Consider the following 15,976-nt stretch of genomic DNA (forward strand, 5'->3'; position numbering starts at 1 on the left):
ATATACCTTATGCTGTTTCAATGTTGTCGCGGAATTTTGCAGATTCCCCTATCTAGAATCGCAGAATTTGAAATGTTCCACCGCAAAAAGTAAGGGGCTCTAGGCATATGGCATCATTTGCTGCCGGAAAAACACTGGGGGCACTATAAAACACGAAATCTATCGAATAAAACAAGCTTGTATTTTGTCTGCATGGCCATTTCACCCTGCTCCTCCTCCCAGGATGAGTGGAAATGATGGGCAGTTCACGTCGTGAGCACACCCTCCCTGCCAGAGTGGAATGCACATCAGAGACAGATGGGCACACAAAGGCGCAGAGGAGGTCACTTCCAGGTCCCCAAGTAAGGCTCCCGGCATGGGAATCAAACGAGCCAATCCCCAGCCCCGTCAGCTGGCCCGAGTGAAGCAGCAGCATCGGAGAAAGGGCCACTCACGTGCTGCTGCAGCTCAGCGTCCTCCGCATGCACAGGCTCTGGGAGAGGAGGGGGAGGAGTGGGGGAGAGAGACAGAGAGTTAGGGAGGGACAGAGACCTTGGGCACATAAACGAATGCACTGAAAGCATTAGTGTGCCTCTGGGAACTTTTGTGGAAAATTACCAGCTCCTACTAATGTGAAACACCCTTGCAACACAGACAAGGTGAGCATAAGCACAACTTCTCAGCTGGGGAAACGAGCTGAAACCGAGTCCTGGACTTCTACACGCAGTGGGTAAGTGCATTGCTAGGCCACACGCCATGGGCACGTGTATTGTGCATACCTGTACAAGGGGCAAATGCCTATTCCAAGGCTGGGTCAAAAAGAACAAAGCAAAACCAAGTGGCCAGGAAAACACCAAGAGTGCCGGGCTGTGCGGGAACAAGGGAGCAAGTGCATCACGTGCTATGGTCCCTCGGAATTTGGCTGCCTGCCATTTGAAGAAGCCATCAGCTGTGTCCTTACAATTTTGTAAATGTGGGTAGGTGCTGGCCTGATGTCTCCATTGGCTGCAAATGCAGGCATGTGCCAGCCTAACATTTCTACCGGATGCAACATGTCTGTGACAAGAGGGAAGCACCAAGATGATAAAAAAATGGAAATATAACCTGCACAAACTGCCAGTGCAGTACAGGGAAGGGGGTTGGTGAGTAGTATACGGCAACAGGACATCAGGCCTAACATAGCAACTGGGGCCAAACATCCTTAGCCAGCACTCGCAACCTGACACCATACCTAAACATCAGACGACAGCTTGGCAGTCTCAGTAGCCGCTATCACCAATGTGCGTGGATTTCGCTCTGCAACAATGCCATATTTGTAAGTGTTGAATAGTTCAACTATTCAACACTTGCAAATGGTATATAGTTGTTGTGCTTTCATCTGTATATTGCTTTGCGAGTTTGTTATTTTTTCACTGTCAATGAATATTTAATTTGCCTTTTTTTTTTTCACCAGAAGGGTTGTTCTGTGTGAACTCCTAGCTCATGGCGCTTCCCCCTTATGTTTCAAATGTTTTTTTCTTTTTCTGATCTGTGTACTATTTGTATTCTTTTTTTTTATTCACAGAGAGTCTGCTTTTGCCTTAAGGGGAGACGTGGGTCTTGAAATGAACTTTTTTATTAATTGGTCTGTGATAATGAAAATCACTGTGCATATGTGTTTTGTCTTCCTCATTTCAAATATGTAATTAGTTTTCAAGTGGTAGAATTATTTTTTGAGTTATAAAGAAAACACTAGAGCCTAATTAAGTAATTTCTTACGGGCCTTTAAGGAACTTTTTATTAAATTTTTCTTAAAATAAATGGTATGGATGTGTAGCTTAAGACCTGCCATGCATGCTGAAGCTATTTATATTCCTGTAAAGATAGTTGATTGGATAGAATTAATAAAATTATGCCAAGTACAGTTTTCTGAAAACTTAATGACCTCTAATTATAACTCATAACATTTATTTGAGGCAAAATGAGCCAATTAAAATAGCTTCAGCATGCAGTTCATTTTATCCCGAATTCAACGGTATAACACTTGTAGAAATCCTTTGAAAAAAACTACCTCAAAACCCCTGTAAGGCTAGGCACATATGGAAAAAAAGGGAAGCTGAGAAAATCGCAGTTGAAGTTTTACTACAAGTGACAGTTTTATCTATTGAGCATATGAAAAAAAGAAAGGTTCTAGAATGTAGCTCGCTTTTTGCTCAACAAGAGCATACCAAGTTTGCTGAAATCCGTTGGTGGGAAAATTATGAAATCCTCTGTCTACAGATGGCACCTGGCAGAAAAACTGAACAAAAGCAAAGCCAGAACGTTGCTTCAATTTTTATGCTGTTGGCAGCGCGCCGTCACTCTTTGGCGACTAGGGCTGAGGTGCCGATCGTGCACCACAGTTGTAAACGTTTATTTTGTTATGTTACTGCTTCATTTGTAGCAATCAAATCGGATTTGCATCGCGTGAAATGAGTTGCAGCGAAGGGGCTGCTAACGGAATGCCCGCCACTGTTCTGTAACGTGCATGTGCTTGGCTAGGTGGGATAACCACGTTTTCGGTCTAATCTACTCGTATATCACGTCACTAACGCACATTGTGCTCAGTGCGAGCATTTATAATTCCCAAATCGCTCATCTATATGGTAACCTGCCGACAAGGAAGCGCGCGCAGGAGTGTGGGCCGACCCGCCGCGGCATCGTTGATAACAGAATGAACACACTTCCCTTGCGACGTCGGCGTGCGGCATTCTCCACTTTATCATTTCTTTTCTTTCTATTTGCTGCTGATCGAAAGATAGACGCAACTTAGTGGCCCCACAGGCGTAATCATATCGCTACGCTATCGTCTCGGCAGCCCGCGGGGGCGCTAAGCCTACCTCCGTCTCGGCGCCGTTCTCGCGAAAAGTCGTCGTCAGACACGCAGAAAATCGTACTCCAGGCGCTTTTAATACTGCTAGTTCTTCCTTTCAGTTATCGCTAGACATATTTACTTTATTTTTACGCCATGCGGGGCTTTTGCCGGTCCTCGCATAGATGAATACATGAGCCGTTGCACTGTGATGAGAGTGCCGAGCAGACGACCCACGGCGCCCAGCCAATGAGGTTGCGCCCTGCGGTCACGTGCAGTCAGTAGCCAATTGGGCGGCGCGTTCCGTTTCTTTTCTACCCCGGTTTTACTCGCAACCAATGGACGAAACGGAGTGGTTCTGGCGGGGAATTGAAAACGAAAAGACGCGCTTTCGAATGAGACCAAGATGGACGCCGTGGGGCATGTAGAACCCGAGGGGCGAGTCGTCGAAAAAATGCTATTTTCGCGTCGAATCTTCGCCGATTTTAGCGGGCGTCGGTGCTATAAATTGATATTATGGCTCAAATACGTACTCCTGGGTCTGGATATTTTGCTAACCGGTAGAAAAATAGCTCTACTCTCCGAAAATGGCGATTTCTAAAAATCGATTTTTTGGCCAAATTTCGGGATTCCAAGACCCGCGTCTCCCCTTAAAGGCTTTGCATTTACAATGTAACACGGACAAGACGAGGAAGTGGACCATTGCACATAGCGCTGTGCTTGCCCACCTCAAAAGAAGATGACGTGTACAGTGTGACATAGCTGTGCTTGTGCCAAGATGGCTGACGCCCATTAAATAACTGCCTCCTCCATCATGGTTAGTCTTCTCATTCTGCCGGCACACAACAATATTTCTCTTTGAATGCCTCCTTTTGATGTATTTTTTCTTGTCATCACCCTGTACAAAATGAAAACCCCCCCTCCCTTCTGTAATGCCCGCTGGACATAAAAGGCACGTAAATAAACAATTAAATGGAGGCACATGCAATCCAAAAAGAGTCACCTGCTACCAGTCATCGCTCTAGTCTGAAATGGGTAAGTGAAGCCCTTTCAGTGAGGGTGTGGTAATGGGCCAACTGCACCCCTTCTGACCGATCCAAGTCAGGTTTGCAGCAGTTGAATGAGCATACACTAAAGGCAAAAGCCCCCCTCCCCCCCAAATTGCAGCAACCCCAAGCTGGAGTGGGAACACGCTAGTGCCTGGAAGGAAGAGGGCGGGCGGGGGCCACTCACTGCGGCGTGCCTGGTCCAGCAGGCAGAGGCAGTACTTGCGGCAGGCGGACACCAGGCTGTCGTCCGAGTAGCCCAGCGCCACCGCCTGGCCCAGCCACACGCCCAGCACCGAGAAGGCCGCCCCGTTGAGCCACTGGTCACCCGTGTGGAACTTGGCTGCACTCGGGGGAAGCACAGGGCAGGGGAGAGGGCCACGCATTGCTGTTTAGTCTAACTGCGAGCTCAGTTTTTACACAATGTCAAATCATAGAGATTCATACTACTGGTATATATACTAGAGAGAAATGTGGCGCTGCAATCGCATGCCGCCATGGGTGTCACCATAGCATCTAGCAACCTTCCTGTCCTACTTGGCTCGGCTAGCCCTTTGGCTCTTCTCGCTACCAAAGCCGAAATCCACAAAAGAGGGTAACTTTTTTTTGTCTTGGTCACCTTGCGTGAAGCTTCTGAGTGATTCATGACAAATAGATCTCCCGGAGCCCTACTGTCCTGCTGATGAAACAACTTTCTCCTCAATCTGGTCAATTAACTTTAAATGATTGCTGTCTCTTAGCAACTTTTGGGCTTGTTGGCAGGCCATGACAAGGACAAGTGAAACGTCCCCACCCATTCTACTGATAAAACAACTTTAAATATTCATTGAACACATTAAACACGTGTCCTTTTCAGCCTCCTGCATGCTGAATTTTTTAAAACGCAGCTTCAGTGATGTTCCTTTAAAAGTTAACGAACTTTTATATTTCACCAAAGTAGGATGCATTGTGGAGTACGCCTGCACCGTTTAGGACCCACAATTTGATAACTGATGTATATTGCTAGAACGCGTCCACAACCGCACCATCCGATTTGTAACTAAGAATTACAGTTTTAACACTAGCGTTACATCACTTTTAACTCTTTCGTTACCGCGGGAAATTGGCCAATTTTTAAGGGTCTAACAAAACATTTTTTTGCGTTGTACATATTGGTTAGGCACACATTGCAGTGACATAAAATACAGATTATTCCACACGCTTTCCAACGACACCAGTTTTAATAATGTTTTCCTAAATCATGATTGCGAAAAAAATTATCGAATTCGAAATTTCTGTCCACGCGTCGAAGAAAATAAGGAAACGTAAGTTGTGTACAATAAACCACTAGTAGTAGAAAAAAATGAGAATATACATTTTGTAGGTAGACATTTCAAAAACCCGTCCTAGAAAAAAAATTGAGTTGCACAGTACAATTTGTGAGATATAAAAGAAAACGTTAGCCTGCGTGGTGCCCGTGCCATGTGGTGAAGCCCAACCACTATTTCAAATTTTCCTATTTTGGATGGTTCTCTAGAAGAAATCTGGTGGTTTGACATTATTAAAGGCCCAAATTAGCCTCCACGTGATGTAAAAACACCTTGTCAATGATTATGACTGGCACAATATTGAAGGCAAGCAAGCAATGTGAAAAAATTTGCTTGGAGTTGAGAACCAAACTCTTTGGTGGATGTTTGTTGACATTCTGATGATCACTTATCAGTCAGAACTTTCATTTGCGGTTTATTATCATGTTCTGACTCACTATGGTAGCCTTGCTTGCAGGAATAAGGTACGATGCGCTAGAATCATGCCCAGCAAGCTTTCACCAAGCCGCCATCGGGCTGTGAAACAAGTTCAGCACTCCGAGCCTACATTGCAGCGCCACCTAACAATTTCGAAGAGAAACAAATACAAGGCTGTTGGAGACTGTCAGAATAGACAGTACTACTAAGAAGTGACACTAGACCTCCGGAAATACCCTCGTATGAAACCGAAACTGGCCGGTGAACAGCTGGCGGTGTTCAAGGCCGATTGGAAGCGTTCTCCTCGCCTGAACTGACACCCGACGACTTGGTGTTATCGTTTGACTTTCAGCGGAAGCTCTTATCGCAGAAGCAGGGCGTAGATAAAGTGGAAGCGCGAGCGGCATGCTTGTTTGAGGAGCAGTAGCGGGCAACGGAGGCGCCATGGCAAATGAGCTTGTAGTTGGGTAACTGCGTAGTAGCGCCAAATATGAATTTCGCAATGCAAAAACGAAACCGAAACTTTTGGAAACTGGTCGAAAATGGCAGGCACACTTGCTAGACATGCGGGGGACCATCAGAAATAAGGTTTGGGAGAATAAAGCTGCCCTTTCTCCGAACCAAAGATCATTAGTGAATAGCTGAGGCCATTTTCAAGTAATTATCACCTCTCAACGCTGTCGGACTACAAAGCTGAGCGCATTATTTGGTATTTGACTTGCCGGGAGCCTTTAGACAAAAAAAATATTATGGTAATGCAGCCTAGCGACGATCTGCATGCTTTTTTCTCAAGGGCAGCAGCCACGCCCCCTTCCTCAAAAACACGCACCTCAGCTCGCAAAAAACGCCGTCAAAAATCTCCATGTCGCCGGAGCGGGAAAATTTAAACGGATTCTAAAAGGGCACTGCCTAGACTAACCACTGACCGCATTAGGTGCACGAGAAATGACTACAACATGTCGAAATAGGCAATATAAATCATCGATCACCGGTGATCGATTTGAATAGGCGTGGTAACGAAAGAGTTAAGCAGAGTTGGGATGGGAACCACTAAGTAAATGTCAGTTGCACCACAAACTTGAACTAGTCTACCGTATTTTTTAAAAAGACTGGCACTGATCCTAAAATTTTCTTACTACCCCCGCACTTTCTACCTAAGTGACACGACCATAAATGGAAAATTCGTGACATTGGCTACCGTAGTAATGTTTACAAGGGTTCTTTTTTCCCCCATTCCCCTGTTATATTGGCAAACGGACTAAATTACCAAGTAACATCGTTGCTTGTACATCTGATGCTCTGTCCCACACGTTTTTGTCACACTTGTAACTTTTTCCTTTTTCTTTCTTTCTTTCTTTTTTGATGACAATTGTAGGGTTTAACGTGCCAACGCAACACAGGCGATGAGGTGCGCCGTAGTGCAGGGCTCCGGATTAGTTTCGACCACCTGGGCATCTTTAACGTGTGCCGAAATCTCCCACACACGGGCATTTTGGCTTTTTGCCTCCATCAGAAAAGCGGCCGCCGTGGCCAGGAATTGAGCCCGCGACCTCGTGCTCAGCAGTGCAATGCCTTAGCCACTGAGCCACTGCCGCAGGTACTTTTTTTTTCTTCTTCAACAGTGACACTGCTTGTACACTTGACGCACTAGTGTTGACTTGTGTCACAGACCCTCACCTCTCTTTTTTCCCCCCATGTGATGAATTGTATGCATGTATTTGTGATACCCCCCTGCTGTAATGTATTATCGGCACTGCAGGTAATCTGAATAAATAAACAAACTTACAATTACACTGCCTTTTGGCAGCCCCGGGCAACTTTTGAGCTATTGGTGAGCCATGCCAAATAACGGTGGAACCCTTCTCCGCGGTACGTGGCAGCACCCTCCCTGAAGCTCGGCTCGCCTAGACACTGATGCCACACTTCCCTCTGGTGCATACCAATCGGTATGGAACTCCCCGTGCCAAGTGCAGCCAGCACCGACCTGCGGTGAGCACCGTGAAGGTCTCCTGCGAGACGACCCCGTCCAGCTCCGAGACGGGCTGGGCGGACTCTGAGCGGCGGAAGCGGCTGCTGGTGCCGGTGGCTGCCGACGGAGGGGGCCCCGTGACGGAGGACACGCCCACCAGCCGGGGGGAGGAGAAGAGCGAGCAGTCCAGCAGCCAGCCGGGCAGCTGCTTCAGGACACGCTCCGCGTCCCCTGCGAGGACAAGGGGCCACTGTGTGCACCTCCTCACAAGCTTGCTTGTTCAAAGTTTGTGCGAAAATTCCAACAAGAGATTACTTTCACCAGAATGAAGGCCTGGCTTCTCTTCACCACTCCTTCAAGTTAATACCAGCTCAGGTCAAGCAGAGTAAAGCCATTTAAACACAAGAAGAATGTCTCCAAAGTACTTCCCATCTGCTTATACTGGCTGAACAACACTACAAGCAACACAAAAAAAAAGGCTACAAAATAAGACACAACTGGAATTGTTAAAGGGACACTAAACGCTGAATGAAATTCTGTTTTAACTGAAAGATCATATGTTTCGTAGCTCTCTTGACTTTTCTTCGACAAGCAACGATGCAACTTTTGCTGGGAAATAAGCAAACAAAGCCGGCATTTTTCTCACCCACTCCCCTTTTATTTTTTTGCAATGTAGCCATTACATCACAAAGTAGGAGCGAGGCACTGATGCGGTCTAGAGTGTAAATGGTTGACGCCAGGCGCTCTCCCGCCAGCAACGGTAGCTTCAAAGTCTTCAAGCCATGGCCAATCCTGACAATTTTTCTATGGCCGAGGAGGCTGGCTTTGGTTTTTATGATTTATCGCTGAAGGAACTAGAAGTGCTCCTAAGTGCTTGAACGGCTGGTGTCCCCACCTACACCGGCCACACAGACCCCATGAGCCGGCCACGAAAAAAGTCCCCTCCAAAGCGACAGGTGCCCTTTCAAATATCATGCGAGTGCAGCTGCCTGGCTAGCCTTCACCTCACCTCATCTGGCAATCACAGCCACCTCATGTTTTCTTTAACGCACACCTAGCGTGAAATAGACACTTTCATCATGGCAGCCGTGTTGAGTAGTCGTCGATTGCGCTCCCCATGGCCCAAACATAACAACAAAGGTAGAATGAAACACGCTATACGGACTATTGATACAGCAGCTCGCAGCAAATGGAAGAGCACAAGATCGGATTGGTCGGCTAACCACCTGCAGTAAGTACCCTGTACCTTTCACAGGCGATTAGGCTCAAACTGATACCAACATCCATGTGTGAAAAACTCCAGCAGTGAATCTTGTTTTTTTCATTGCTTCCTGATGGGGATATTGCTTACAGAAGCTTGGGTTTTCGCTGTTAGGTTATTGACTTTGCTGACTGCGCACCAATGCTTTTCCAAAATGAAACTGAAAGCATGCATGATGGCGGACTGAAGAGAAGCAGCCTGCCTCGCAATGCGTAAAAGCTGCAGTCTGTGTTTTTAAAATAAGATGAGTTCACAGAAACTTTTGATTTACAGTTATTTCACCTGCTCAACAACTGGGGAGCTGTTTATTCCAAGAAAACGTCTACAGATGCTCCTCCAGTGACCTCTCGCCAGTCACAACTTATGTGACATCACAAACCGCAGTACCCAAAAGCGTGCGGGGCAACTACATGTTTTCACACTTCTGGCATTTTCTGCCTTGTTAAAAAACTGCTAGTTGTGAGAATGGTGTGTTAAGATCCTCAGCACCGTAATCCATCAAAACAGGGCAACTTGTTTCCATCCACCCTTTACTGTCCCTTTAAAGGGGCCATGCAGACAAAACACAAGTTTGGTTCATTCGAAAGACTGCCTCGATAGAATCACGCTGACACCACTTTTAACATAAACTTTGCTCAAATAAGCTAGATAGTTAGGAAAAAAGGGAATGGCCATGCGACCCACTAGCTCATTTCCCACAACAGAACCATGTGATGGCATATGCAGCAGCTCTGTGATTGGCTAAGGCTGATAAAAGCAAACACAAGTTAGCACGGCTTGCAAGCTTGCCAAATGAGCTATTTGGGCTTAAAGTAAGGGTACATTATTTTTTCTATAGCAGTAATAATGGTGGGGTAAACATTGGAATTTATGAAAGTACTTGTAAACATAGAAGTATCGATGTGTACTGCTGTTGGTACTGTGCGCACTATGCTTGTTTTAGCTGCACAGCACTCTGGTGCTTTGGGGTTATATCAGATGATACTGGCCGATTGGTGTAAGTGATGGTACCTTAGGTAACACCACGTTTCACGAAACAATTATTTTCTACGTTAAAGAAAACAAGCCATGTACAATTACAGTCAAATCAAAGCAAAGGCAGAAAACGGCCCTTTGCGGTATGGTGGCGCCATCTAGGTTGACTAACTGTAAATGAGGCTCTCCAATTGGCTGGTAGCGGTTCTTGTGATGCCATTGCAAACGTCGTGAAAACACAAGATTTTGCGGGGGAATCAAAATTTTAACTCGAAGTGATTAATTTCTCAGCGAATAAAGCATTGCTTGCTTCCGGACAAGCGCTGGGGGCACTATAAAATACAAAATCTTTTGAATAAAACAAACTTGTATTTTGTCTGCATGGTCCCTTTAGCCATTGACAATTTCCTTGCACATATACATAGACAGCATTTCTCTCCTCCATGAATCCACAATGATGTACGGATCACGAGAGGCAAACTATCATAGGCCCACTGAGAAAGAAGGGCAGTCTCTTCTAGACAATATTCATGCAGCATTCTGGCCGAAAGGTGAGGCACGCTGCAACCACTGTGCTGCAGAGGTTCTTTCTCTCCCGTGCCTTGCATGGCACGGAGGTGTGCACTGCAGCAGCCGACTGGCTCCCGTGCACTGCGGGAGGGGGCACTCACCCCGGGAGAGCAGGTGTGGCTGGGCCTCGGCCACCCGCGTCAGGTACAGCAGGATCTCGCGCTTGACGGGGGCCCCCACCCCCGCATCCTCCAGGGCACTGCACAGGCAGGGGAACCACCGGGGGGCTGCTGGCACTGCTGCTGCTTCCCCCGACTGCCCCGCAAAACCAGCCCACCAATGCAGCGCAGCGTGAAGGGGAGAAGGTGGAAAGCAGTGCACAGCGAACTTTTTGCGTACATCGCGTAGCCTTATGTGCCATACTGGCTGCAACAGGCTGATCGCGCCGGTTGGAGGGAGAGAGCGTCCCCACACAAGGCAGGAGAGCAGACCACGCACTTCCTTCGTGCTACATCAGCTGGTACTGGGGCACACGCCATTTCCCTTCCACAAACCTGTGTGTGAACACTTCTAGCCATTAGGTGCTTCAGGTTAGAGACAAACAATGTGGTTTCCCACATTCTTGAACACCCAGGACAACAACTACCGTGTTGCGCCCATTCAGCGCTAACACAAGGAGAGCCGTCATCCACATCAAATGTGACTGGCAGCAGAAGTGAAAGCATCAGCAAGTGCATGACTAGAATTGAGAATGCCCGCCAATATGAGATGCAGGTTAAAGCAGTGCGGGATCACCCAGACCAGGAGAGCAAAGCACCGCTTCCGCAGGCCTGCTCCAGTGGCATGCAGCCCACCTGAGAAGCTTCTCCAGCAGGCCCCGGAAGTGGGGGCTGTCTGTGCCCTGCAAAGGAGGAGGACCCAGCTCACCACTACGTCCACAAATGCTGCCGCAAAAGAAGGCTCCCTTCAAACAGTGCCTGCAATGCAGTCACCTGCACAATAGTGCGCCCATCTCCTGAGAGGCTGACGTACAGATGCACCTGTACAGAACACAATGGTCTCCCATCTCAACACTGGCCCAATCCAGGCTTCCCACAGTTTCAGGCCGCGCATCTATCGTGGCAACTACAAAGAGCAACGTTAACGCCAAGCAAGCAATAACGCAGCCAAGCCTTGAAATGCTCAACGCAATGGGAAATTAGTTTTAACCCCACAGGGACCAACACTACAGAATACACAAGTCCAGCACTGAGTTTTTTGTTTCCCCTCTGTTACAAGTAAAACTGACAAATCAGTGTTAACTTCGCTGTTGAAGGAACCCATGAGAATACAGACTGTAATGAAATGCTTGCCCCAAAACGTGCACTGTTCGCACAGGTGGGATTTATAAGGACCTTGCAAGCCATCCTCACACGAGAAGGGCAAGATGCAATAAGGGAACTTCTTTTTTTCCCAAAAGGCACACGGAAAGGGTGCTGGGAGGATTACAGCAAGCTCAACGTAACGCCCGCAACTTGCTGGAGGGCCTCAAATGCCTACAGAATACATTATTGGTGCCAACGTAGTATCACACGCAAATGAAACCTGACTGTAAAAATATAATTCAGAATGCACAAAGTTTAAAAAGGTGGATAGGTTGTATTCACTGGCATGGAAAGCATGCTGGCAACCATGTGTGCGTGCCCCCATGCCAGAGCCTGCACGTCCCCGTTGCTAAGGCGATGAAGTATGCACAGGCCGTGCGCAGAGCTTGTGCAGGCAGCAGTAGCAGCAGCATTGTGTCCCATCGAGCTCAAATGTACTACGTTGACGCCAGCTACTGTTTCGCATTGTGTGCTACAGCCTACCTGTCGCAAGACATGAGTGAAGTCACCAGCACAGATCAGCTCATTGCCAGCTGCCATGGTATCAGCCATGAATTGCTAAACTCTTGGCGAGTGCCTTCTCCTTTGGTTGCTAGCTGGTAGACGTCACTAGTCCCCCATCTAACAATGCACGCACTGCTACACTACTGTCGTATCTCAATCGGCATGTGTGTGAACACTCACTTCTTTTGGAAGCATTATTTGGCTTTTGTACAGAAGGAATGTGCCGTGGGCAAGCTGTGAGCACACCTGTGTTGATATCCGCGGTCACAGGCAACTGCGCTGCATTAGGTTCTTTCAAGGACGGTCGCAGGTGTACCCGGGAGCTCCGTGTGCCGAGTTTAATCTAAGAGTGAGCTGTGTTCCAGAACTCTCTCGCAATAGCCGAGTGCAGTCAGTTTATGTGCATTTCTTGCGATGTCGCTGCAGATGCCACAAGACATTGGCGGTTGGCCATGCAAAATTTTGTGTGTCGTGCCGCTTTCTTTCACAAGCCCTGCTCCATTCTCCAGTGGTGATGCAGAGTTCTCAAGGGCAAGTAGAATGACTGCGATTATTCATGCATGTTGATGCCATAGCCGACCACTGGGTGGTAACGGCACAGAAGGTGGACACCACGGCCTGTTTTTTGTCCAGCGAGATGAGCAGACAAAGTGAGCACCGTCATGGCAGTTTTCATTGTTGCCAAGAGAAGTTGTGTGAATAGAATACCACCTATATAGGGGGGCTACGAGAGCATTTTATCATTTTTACTCCGCCACACAACGAAGCTGGAGAAATAACTGAGGCAGGACCTTGCAAACCACGTCATGTCAGCAGCCCTTTCTTTTCAACACACACACTCCACGATGACAATGAGAGCACATACGGCCAACCATAAGAGCACATCATCATCTCCTCGCAAAAGACACTACTTCAATAGAATGAAAGTGTGCCTTTTTGTGGCGAGCTCCCCACTTCCCTGTTTAATGCCCGATGTGTGCGTGGCCATGCAAGCTAAGGAACCTGAAACAGGGGCACAGCCTGCCCCTCCAACCCAGCAGCAGCAGCAGCAGCAGCAGCAGCAATGTGAGGACACACCTGGGCGAGCAGAGCCGGCAGGAAGAGCGCCAGCTGCTGGGGCGGCAGGGGCAGCAGCATCTCCTCGAGGCCGTACTGGGGGCACAGGGCCTCCAGCACGGACAGGGCCAGGTGGCGCCGGCCGGGGGGCGCCCGCTCGTCCAGCACCGCCACCAGCAGGCTGCTCACGGCCGCCTCCTGCTGGGGGATCCTGGAAACCCAGGGGGGGGAGGGAGGGAGGGAGAACAGGGCCACTCACCACTTGCAGTGCCCACTGGCTCGCATTTGCCATTCGGCACATTTAACAGCCAGCAAGCTGTACTCGCAACTAACCAAATTTTTTTTGCGAGTGTGTACATCTAGGAACACTCGGACATGATGAAGGGCAAGTATTCCCAGACACAATAACTCATGGCGTTCCTACAGCCATTCCATGTTTTCACATTAAATGATGCTGCACACCGCGCCACACCAGACGACACTCTTCAGATCATAGCGACAACTAGAGCACGACAGCGAGGGTGGCAATTCAGCCAGATAAAATAGAAAAAAAGTTGCGGGGCACCTAAGATTCTTTGTATGATGTCAACATGCATTACAGTCACCTTTTGATGAGTTGCAATAGCATTGCGTGGGTGGGTGTATTGATGCCGCTGCCGATGGGAGTCTCGGTGAATTGGGCATGGGCCTCTGGTGCCTGCTGCACTGGTTAAACCCCCGAGTGGGTATGCCAGCTGCAGGGGTCGGTTATATTCGTGTCACAGCCAAACAGGGAGCTGTGAATGGGCCGTGAGCTTCCAGCACGAGATTGATTGATTGATTGTGGGGTTTAACGCGCCGACGCAACGCAGGCGATGAGGCGCACCGTAGTGGAGGGCTCCGGATTAATTTTGACCACCTGGGGATCTTTAACGTGCGCCGAAATCTCGTACACACGGGCGTTTTTGCTTTTCGCCTCCATCAGAAAAGCGGCCGCCGCGGCCGGGAATCGAACCCGCGACCTTGTGCTCAGCAGCGCAACGCCTTAGCCACTGAGCCACCGCGGCGGGTTCCAGCACGAGATTCTGTTCCCCTGTGGGTACTTCCTGCACACACCCAGTGCCACACACTGACTTGCTTGGGACACTGCTTCTGTTGTTTTGAGCAACCGCTTAAAGAGTTCCTCAGTAGCCTAATGGGTAGAACCATCGGCTTTAGAATGAACGGCTTGGGTTCAAGTCCAAGAAGTGCAAATATTTTTTGCAAGGCCCGTTATTTTTTTTTTTACTACAAACTGTTCTCTTATTTAGTTCAATTCTGCATATTCCTTTGCTAAACAAGGGTGATTTGGTATCCTGTAGGTTGGCTTAGGGGTGGGGCACAGCACACCGACATGTTTAGTTAGCGTTCTGCATCACACCAGAAGTGCCTGGCTTGTACCTATCGCACAACAGAATATCGCGCCTCTTACAGCAGCTGACATCGTCACTAACCAATCACCTTCAAAATACTGTGTGAATTGTGGCCGCAGCTAAATGAATATTGGGGTTCGTACAGATGTGATCCGCTGACGGTTGCTGTCATCTCACAGGCCAATCACACTGAGAGGGTATGTTGGACTTGGTAAAAGAACAACAACAAACACCACCAGAGAAACCACTGCAGCTATGTCCCAAGGTAATGCCAGCCATGCTGCTTGTTGCAAACGACGAGGAAAAGGAGGCGACTGAAGACGTGAGAGACGAAGATATGGGGTCACGCTCACCACCACCGGCTTGTGTACATTCCAAGATTTTTTCATTCTCTTTCTCTCTTTGCTTAATGCTTGTTTCTAAAATAAACCGGGTCACATTAAAACATTTACAGGCAGCCTCCTGGTCAATACCCCGCGTGGGTATGTGCCACAATCCGGGTTTACCAATCAACCAACCAGCCGCGGCTTGTGGCTCCTTTATCGTGCACAGATGGGTTTTGTTGCTGAAACAGCCGCGAGCTCTAAACTGCTGCTGTCATCGTGACTGGCCAATCCACCTGTCTGGCTGTGTGGTGAGGCCGTCGCAGCAAATGAGGAGCGCATATTCTGGGCTTCACACGAACCGATGCACGGCGCCTTCGGATTTCAAGTAAATTGGCACATCAACCATCATTCAAACGATGCGGCAACGATGACGCATTTAGTTTTTTTTTTTTTTTTCTAAGGTGACCTCACACCATCAAAGCTGGTGACACCAAAAAGGCCTACTTTAGTGGAACCTCTTAAAAACTGAATCAACGCGACACGATCAAATTAACGGGAGGCGCGTAGTAATTACGCCGAACCATCGGCTTGGCAAGTGTCAGCGCGCCTCAACTGGACTCACAGCTCGGGATCGCAGTCCAGCACAGCGGCGTGCAGCTGCTGAAGAACATCCTTGGTGAGCTGCTTGGGAAGGTTGTCAAGCAGCTCGTTGAGGTTCAACTTCTTGTGGCTTCGCACGGAGATCAGGTCGTCGGCAAAGCTCGCTGCCATCTCCACCACAGAACAGGGAGGATTTTTCTCCACCCTGCTCGCATGCTTTCCCAGTCAGCTGATCCCACTCACGGACAGATGCGGAGACTGTCGAAGAGGCGCTGGTTACCATAAAGCTTCTACCTAGGGACATTGTCTGGCATCGTTAAAATTCTCTCTCTTTCTCCCCTGCATTATTGCATTACTGCATTAACCAAGCCTTATTATTTTTCATTTTTTTACCAGGAACCGAACTAATCAATGTTACTTGCTAGCAGAGTTAAAACAAAC

The 15,976-nt window shown here is 48.2% G+C and overlaps 1 protein-coding gene across 1 annotated transcript in view; it reads right to left on the reverse strand.

Moving 5' to 3' along the window:
* LOC144137760 (AP-5 complex subunit zeta-1-like) overlaps nt 1-15,869 on the reverse strand; it is a gene marked incomplete at its 3' end in the record, with an annotated part of 35,732 nt that extends 19,863 nt beyond the window's left edge. Inside the window, 7 exon segments of the mRNA XM_077669707.1 lie at nt 435-472; nt 4,043-4,198; nt 7,564-7,779; nt 10,456-10,553; nt 11,149-11,195; nt 13,240-13,429; nt 15,558-15,869. Of these exon segments, the coding sequence (XP_077525833.1) occupies nt 435-472; nt 4,043-4,198; nt 7,564-7,779; nt 10,456-10,553; nt 11,149-11,195; nt 13,240-13,429; nt 15,558-15,706 (894 nt within the window).
* Nucleotides 15,870-15,976: the final 107 nt, after the last annotated feature.

The sequence above is a fragment of the Haemaphysalis longicornis genome, unplaced genomic scaffold, assembly GCF_048455015.1.
Source record: "Haemaphysalis longicornis isolate Haplotype H1 unplaced genomic scaffold, Haemaphysalis longicornis Haplotype H1 scaffold_5, whole genome shotgun sequence".
Classification (NCBI taxonomy): Eukaryota; Metazoa; Arthropoda; class Arachnida; order Ixodida; family Ixodidae; genus Haemaphysalis; species Haemaphysalis longicornis.